Raw genomic sequence first — 8,446 nt, forward strand, 5'->3', positions numbered from 1 at the left:
CAATTATTTGCTATCGTCAATCAAAACGTTTCGAATGCTGTATCGCATACAAATCGGCGCGTGAATATTGAGCAACCTTCACCGGAAACGCTACTGGGCAATCTAGCGACCGATCTATCGATTAATTAGTTTGATCGGCAATACAATGCGGACAATGTTGTGCGATGGTCGGCACTTTTCGCTCACTCATCGCGGCAGCTGGCTCCAGCGATGACAAACGACGTGCAGCCGACGTGGCAGACCTGAACTTACAGTTCAGTTTACACACGCGCGCCCAATGACGTGACAAATACCTCGTACATACCACTTATATTAAGTTAATTACATAATTATGTACGTATGATCAGCTCCGTGATGTGTATATTTACCCACTTATTTTTCAAATTGCTCTGCGAGATAAATAACTGGCACCACAAAAACAGACGCGCCATAAATAAATTCAAAGCATAATGGTTTTTGTCATGAATTCACTTACGTTGTCTTCAAATTATTCATAAATAACACTTCTAATTAAAAACATACTGTGTAGTAGTTGGGAAACCAGTGGTTTTCTCGTGGGACAAGAAACTTAAAGGTCTCAGGCTAAATTTTAACGCATGTAACTTAATATTAGTGAACTTGTACATATTTATTTGTCCATGCTTCGTGGCAATAATGGAGCCAGTCATTGATAGACATACACGTTTCACATAAGGAGCACTTTATGATACTGCCTCACACAATATTAAGATAACGATATTTAAGTGAATGCAATTACGAGGATGAACTCTACCCCTATTCAATTTTATTAAAGAGAAAATTATGTGCTTTCTAGTAAAACTGTAAACGCTTATCAGCTCTCTCAAGCTGCAATGACTTTATAAAATGTAATGTTTCCTTTAAATATAAAGTTTAATTAAATGGAATCGAATGTTTCCTACGGCCGTATAGAAAACCATTGTTGTTCAATAATTAACGCTACCGCTACCTCTGCAGTTTTACTAGAGTCAGTCTAAGAATCACTTGAATTTTTGGTTTATACGAATGGAGATCTCCTATAGCGCGATGAGTTTTAGCTACTAGGCATAGCAAATATTCTCCTTAAATGGGCAGAAGCTTTTTATTTTCTTGGTTTTCCATGAGCTTTCAGATTTAACTGTTATTTAAAATTGTACATGACGTATTACATTGTGCTTTCCTTATCCGCCTCATTAAAATCAGTAGATTGTTTGCAGCCATTAGATAAATGTACGCGCTACTCAAAGGCAACATCAGATAAATGCAATTAAAATACTAATTTACAGGGGCGTCTTATCATATCTTTAACTGTTAACCAAGCCGTTCTGTCTGTCAGTCGAATTGATCAACGTGGGATTACAATGGTGATGATAATAAAGTTTTAATTTGATGCGCAAAATTATCAACTTGAACTTGATATTTATTTATATTAAAAAAAAATACTTCGCATGCAGTTTTGTAGGTACTCTAGTGAGTGTTCTGAAATGTATTAGAGTAATTATGGATCTTCCAATTAATAAATGTCTATGATTGATCTGCCTGAGGCCGAGTTATGTATTTATAAATGAAACTTTAGAGCACACTGCAAACTTTTAGTCGGGTGATAGTTGGTTTGGGCTCAATAATCAGTTTGAAGATGAATGGTAGTACGCACATTATAAAGATCAATTATTTAGTCGGTATCAGATCAAATGAAAACCTTGATAGAAATAATGATTCTCTTAAAAAAGAAATTGTCAGCCATCAACTGTCTGTAGGTACTGTGTTGTAGCTATCGCTACTTTTAGTACCGTTTTATTAAAATCATATTTCTTCATGATCAAGAGCCGTGTAGTTTTAATTCAATTAAAGTATTACAAACAAAAATGACAGTAAATTGCAAACACGCTGCCGTCGCTGCCGGATTACCTAGTCATTTCCGAATGAAAAATGTCAATATTTTATTAAACCTAAAAGCCATCAATTTATTATATTAATAAAAAGATGAAAGAAGATAAAATAATCCAATAAAAACTTAATTTATGTTTATTTCATCAATTTGTCGCGATGTTGTTATTAATTCGGCGGAACTAATCAACCGATTGACGTGATTCAATGGTTCAATAATATTGCTTTCTAATTTTATTAGGAGTTCATAATTTATGGGGAGTCATTACCAAAATACATTTACGGCAACGGTTTTTCAATAATTTTTGTTTCCTCAAATAAATTATACTCTTTATCGACGATCGATGTAGAGAATAATAAAATTAGTTCAATAATCCAACTATTCTAAGAGAAAGAATACTAACAGAAAGAATATTCAAAGAAGAAATTATAACGTTATAAAAATCCTGAAATATAGGTAGGCATGTAGGTCGGTAGTTTTCAGGCGCTTAGGAATATTCAAAAGCATGAAAAAACTCTCCCACCTTTGCCTATCATGTATTTTCTTCTTGTTAGGATGCATGTTATTTTAAACTTTCAAGATAATGATGATGTACTGAAAGAATGCCTACTGACACTTGTATGTTCAAAAGATCCCGTCAAACAAAAGACCCGGCGGGTCCATTCTAGATTCATATGCACATAGTATTAAAAAGCAAAATTATTATCATGTCATGTCAAAAAATTATAATGTACTTAAGCATCAAATATGTTTAACAAGAAATAGAAACCATCACTATAAGCATTTCATTCTTAATTATGATAAGCCAATAGCAACTGTCAAGTGCAACTGCAGAAATTTTAATTCGGTGCCTCACATAAACCCTTACTAAGGGTTTCACAAGTTTTCTTGGAATTAAAATGATAATGATTTAATACCTCATTAGAAATAAGAATGACAGTGGGATTTTTTAAACTTTTTAATGCGAATTAAGTTGAATGCACAAGGTAGGCCAAAAGCTAAATGTAAACAAAAGTTTTTAAATAACATTGAGAATTTATATGTAGGTATCATCCACTATTACAAAGCTAGGGAAAAGTTATCTAAAGCTCATCATTGACTTCTTATTGGAAGCATATTTTTGGCACTGTTTCGATATACAATGCGGTGCATCTTTCTAAATTATTTTAGCAAGTTGTACCAGGACAAAATTTTGGTCTAGAGGCTAAAGAGCTTTTAAAACTTAAAAGGATTAGTTGGCTTTTGCAAATATTTTGTTTTATTTGTAGTTTGTAGCAATAAAAAAAAATACTTACGAATCTACTGATTTTTTCGGTAAAGAAATATTTATATTTAGATAGAGTATAAGTGCTTACCATTGGGCGATATGTTGTGCGGCTGGGTGATGGCAGCGGGGGCTGGGGGCGCCGGCTCCATCTTCCAGGGGGCGCAGCACGAGACAGGGGAGAACTCGGGCGTGGGGCCACTGCCCGCCGATATCAACATGGTCGAGCCACCTTCAGGTCACGAGCACCCTGCAACGCTAGCATGCGGCACCAACCAAATAGTCCACCACAAATAGTCCACGGTATTCAACAGTTCGATTGGCTCTATGAACTCAGGTTGTGATAAGGTTTGAGCACCTATAGGACGCGGCCCGGCTCGCACGCGCTCGCTTGAAGCTCAGCCAGAACACTGAAGAGCGCGCTTGTCGTGCCGGCGCGCCCACTCGCGCGCCTACTCCCATTTGCACGCCTCAGAAAAAATCTCCGCCGCCAAACAATAACAAAAAACTACCTCCACCGAGCAAACCTCCGCGCACCTCTCACTCTAACGCTCTTAATTCGATTTCCGAACGCGTCAAAATTACAACACAGCTCGATTGCAACGCAACCTTCTATCCCGTTCTTAGATTTTAAAATTTGAACTTATCAATACTAAAACAATATGTCCCTTAGCGATATGAGCACAATGGCCATATTGTTTCAGCGCCGAGCTTCGTCATAAGACCTTTTCGCTCGACACACAAATGAAACTACTCCTACTCGCACTCGTTCGGTTCAGCCTAAGCATGAACCGTATGAAAGGGACAGGTGCTCTACCGCTCGGTAGAATTACGGTAGTGAGCACAGGTGATCTTTTACCATTTCTTCACATAGAAGGTGTTAATGTATATCTCTCTCGCTCTATCATATATAATTTATTGTGCGTTGGTAGAGACAATGGTAGAGTGCTGATTAGCTTTTTAATTAAACGTGGTTTTAGTTGACTATGCTTAGCATCCGTTTTAATAGTTGCTGTATCGGGTGAGTTTCATTATAATTAAATTGAAGAGTAGTTCAATATTCTAAACTTTATCATTCCACGGAGCTTATATGTCTGTATTAATTATTTATGGATAATGTGGGAACATACCGATGGTGAATTTGGTAGATATTACAGTAGGCAGTGTTAATAAAATATTAAATGTAAATATTAACCCCTTGGAGTAAATAAAAAATATGGCGTCATCTGCGCCGCAATCTTTTCATAATTTTATTATGGCAGTCGGTACAATAATTACGATACAAAATACAGAAGTAGCATAATTTGTTGATGGAACACTAGATTGCGATGCCGGGATTGTATCGGTGGCTCGTTTTTATTCTATAATTACAGGGAAAAGTGTATCGGACGGAGGTAGGTACCCACGGGCCGCAGCGCAACTGACGCCCGGCTGCGTATCTACCTCTGTATCCGTTCTTTACAATTTAATTGGAAGTTTTCTTTACTCAATAACTTGTATCAATCCCGACCGAAGTTGTGGTTTCCTGTTCACAGTTAAATACTTTATGCACTTGGATTTTGTAAGGAACTCTTTATTGAACATTGCTTTAAAAAATATGGCGTGATTGGCTTTTAAACTGTCTATTATAGACCTGTTAATATTTACATGTAGAAAAATGTATTAAGGCTCCTTCCTTTATTCAACAACAGGGACGTTAAATAGGTACCTAGGTATGTTTTGAAGCCTCTTGCAGCCATCGGTCTTAGACGCAATAAAAAAAACGTCTTTCGAATATAACCTCAACTTGAAGAAAACTATTTTATAAGTTTGAACAGTAAAATCCTGGTAGATACATCTTCTTGTTATAGATTAATTGTTTCTTTAGTGATTTTTTAGTTCATTCTGTTGCGTCCTAGTAAGTATATTTAATGGTTTGACATATCAAACGGCAGCATACCGCCGCACAAAATGCGTAAGTAAGAAGGTAGGTACAGCTATGGGTTTTCCTAAATTTAAATTATTGTTTGGAATTAGGCAAAACATATTCCTAATAAAAACCATGCACGTCCATGTACATAAATACCAACAAGAACCATGTAAGATTACCTATTAATATTTTCTTTTCACGAATATAAAACAAATTAAAATAACAAACATTGCTCGGAACAGATAAATAACTTGAAACTCACCCAATTAAAACAATGTTATAAAGATTTGTGTCATGATGAGTTAAAAATTAATTAATCTAACTTTTATTTTAATATCATATATAGGTACCTACCTATTCCGTTTCTCAATACAAAATGCACAATATTGTTGAAATTATTATTTTCTGCCTGGAATTTTATTTGAATGATGTCATCTGCGAGTTGCGCCGTACCATTGCGACACTGACTCGTGAAAAACGGTCCGTAATGACAATTTTAATTACCGTAATGACAATTTCCACTAATAAGTTATTCTAATGTTTTCTTATTTTTGATCAACTTAAATATCCGACAGTGCCTTTAAAATCCAGTACAAAAACCTAAGTTGAACATTAGAGTAAAATCTTTATTTCACAAAATGCAACCAATTCTTCATAATTATTTATTTATGTTCAAATAAAAGGTTGTCATTCCATGTTATAAGTTTCTGTAGAAAGCCTTTTCAAAAGTCGCATCTAGATAAAATAATTAATTCTAGAAGATTTAAGTTTTTTTGTAGTAGTAGGTTCTATCATTTACATAAACAAAATCGATAAGATAGCAAATAAAAAAATATGTCAAGTTGCCCCACCTTGACATATTTTTTCTCATTTAAGGCATTATGAAAAACTAAATAATACAATATTATTCTGTTGCTGTAGCTGTTAAGACAAACTATGATATACTTACACCCGCAATCTGCACAATTGTTTACACAAATCTGCACAAATGTTTTTATTTTCATAATAACTAAAAATAGTAGGTAAGTATTTAAGTATTGTACCTACCTTATAAATATTTAATCACATTTAAAAATGATTTATAATTCCTTCATTGTCTAGCAAAGATAGAAATCATTTAAGCACCGTTATTTTAACAAAATTATATTGGATAAATAACATTAAAATAGCTAACACAATATTAAAAATTTTATGGGTATAAAATATGTATGCAGAGGCCATACATTTTTAACGCGCTATGGCTATAACTGTTCCATTTTCAAAATATCAATAGACAAACAAATTATTTGTGGCCAGCATTATTTACCATCTGGCGGTTTCAGTTTTCACCTTTTTATTCAGATTTAAAAGAGGTTTTATTAGCAGCAAAAAGTTTTTAAACTTTTCGGTATTTCTGGAAAACTATATAATTTTCATAGGTACTTAGTTTTTCTTATTGGGATCTTTTCATATAAAATTCATGAATAAAACACTCTTTAGATAGAATATTATTTTAATATTAAAAATGCTTGAATAAAATCAATTCTCCAACACCAGAGCGGGCTTACAAAAATACACACACATAAAATGTAAGTGTATAACGTTGACAAATTTTTCTTTTTACCTTACGTACAGCCAGACAGAGGCCGACAAGGAGGATTTAGTGCGTCGATACGGTGTGGGTGTCACCTAATGAATAAATTTATTTATGTGGACCCGGCCACTTTTATCTGGCCGAAGGTGAATACCGAACTGTTGTTACACGCCAGTTACGATTAACCAGTTACTTAAGCCTTATCCTGTACGGTCGTTATGTGATTATTTCGGTAATTGGGCTAGCACCCATAAATATGGCTGTAATCAAAATACGTGCTCGATAATGTGCTTGTTACGTGATTCGTGAACGTATTGATACAAATGTTATGTAATTACCTGCATAGATTTTGGAGTAATTAAATGTTAATGTTTAATTTCGTCTTTTTTTATACGTTGACAGTTTGGTCAAAATATAAAAGGTAGATACAGTTACAACATGTTACTTACGTAGGTGGCATCAATTGGAAGTAAAAATATTCTTGTGCGTCAACCCATATCTCATTAAAATTTTGCTGTGCTACGTTGTATCCCGTAGGTGATAAAGATCTTTATATAATGATTTACTGAATACCTACTTACTATTTTTTAATTGAAGTATAGGCTACTGTTCCTTCAAAAATAGCATAATAAAAAAGCCTTTAACACAAGCAACTCTTTCTTTATAATGCCTTTTGCATTAGCACCCGACCAAACAATAGGACCGTCCACAATGGACTAACGAATCATCACCCACAGCACATACAGAATCAGGATTCTACACATCGCGTGCGCTGCCTACGTCCAAAATACATTGACCTTAACCTGCGTAACTCTTTCCTTGTAAAGCGACTGGTCGAAGTGTCCCTTAGAGGTCAGCGTATATTGGTCGAGTGTTACTAAACTTGGCCTGTCATTCGTCGTGGTTCGCGACGACAAAGCCGCGGCTTCGCCTCAGACAGACGTATTAACATTATAATGTGTTCCAAATATTTATGCTATCTATTTTGGACCACCCAGGCGGGTGACACATGATCTGGAGTAGCACCCGCGGTACGGTACCTGCTAGAACAATGGTAACGTTCTCTGTTTCACTCCATTTCTGCTCGATTGATTAGACGTCAACATTAAATTGTGTAAGAAGTTGAAGACTTGCACAAATCTTTATTGTAACTAAGCTATGGGCTGGGGCGCGGTTAGTGTGCTATACAGGTAGTTTTAACTTATATTAAAATAACGTTGGTAAGCTGGTGCTAGGGACTAAAATAAAATTTTGGCAGATAAGCCTTTTGCGACATCAAATTCTGCACCCAAAGATTTTTTAATGATTTTATAAGAATACCTACGCCTATTTATTAAATTAACATAATAATCTTTATGTATTCTAATCCATACAAAGGGACAACTTACCTACATATAATGAGCAGGTAAGGTGAAGTAGGTAATTTTGGTAGTTACCATAGTTGCAAAAATGGAAATACAAAACTGCACCTTTTTTAAGGATCTACTCTAAATCACTTAAGTATTTCATTATAATTGGACTAGAATAATTGAACAATAATCAAATAAATAACACTGAAAAGGCACGATAAATTATTTATTTTATAATTGTAGGTTAATATTTTTATATTAGGTATATTATAGAAAAAAAATAGGTAAATACCTAAAAAAACACTAAAAAAGTATTCTATTTTTTATTTTATAACTGGTATTTTTTTTCAGAGATCACCGGGAAAAAAACATTTTTATACCTCATCCCACATCATCCACATACAAAAATAGGCATTAATAAAATAAACCATCAAATAAACAAACTGCCACACTTCTCATAACAAAC

General features: G+C 34.5%; 1 protein-coding gene across 2 annotated transcripts in view; it reads right to left on the reverse strand.

Annotated features, from left to right (window-relative positions):
- The window catches only part of LOC110372372 (paired box protein Pax-6), a 32,323-nt gene extending 28,623 nt beyond the window's left edge, over window positions 1-3,700 (reverse strand). Inside the window, exon 1 of one of the 2 annotated variants that reach the window (XM_021329009.3) lies at window positions 3,241-3,700. In XM_021329009.3, coding sequence (XP_021184684.1) covers window positions 3,241-3,370 — 130 coding nt within the window. In that variant the 5' untranslated portion in view covers window positions 3,371-3,700. The remainder of the gene's footprint in view (window positions 1-3,240) is intronic. The other variant, XM_021329007.3, reaches the window with a different exon arrangement.
- Between the last annotated feature and the right edge of the window lie 4,746 nt (window positions 3,701-8,446).

This window comes from Helicoverpa armigera, chromosome 10 (genome assembly GCF_030705265.1).
Source record: "Helicoverpa armigera isolate CAAS_96S chromosome 10, ASM3070526v1, whole genome shotgun sequence".
NCBI lineage: Eukaryota > Metazoa > Arthropoda > Insecta > Lepidoptera > Noctuidae > Helicoverpa > Helicoverpa armigera.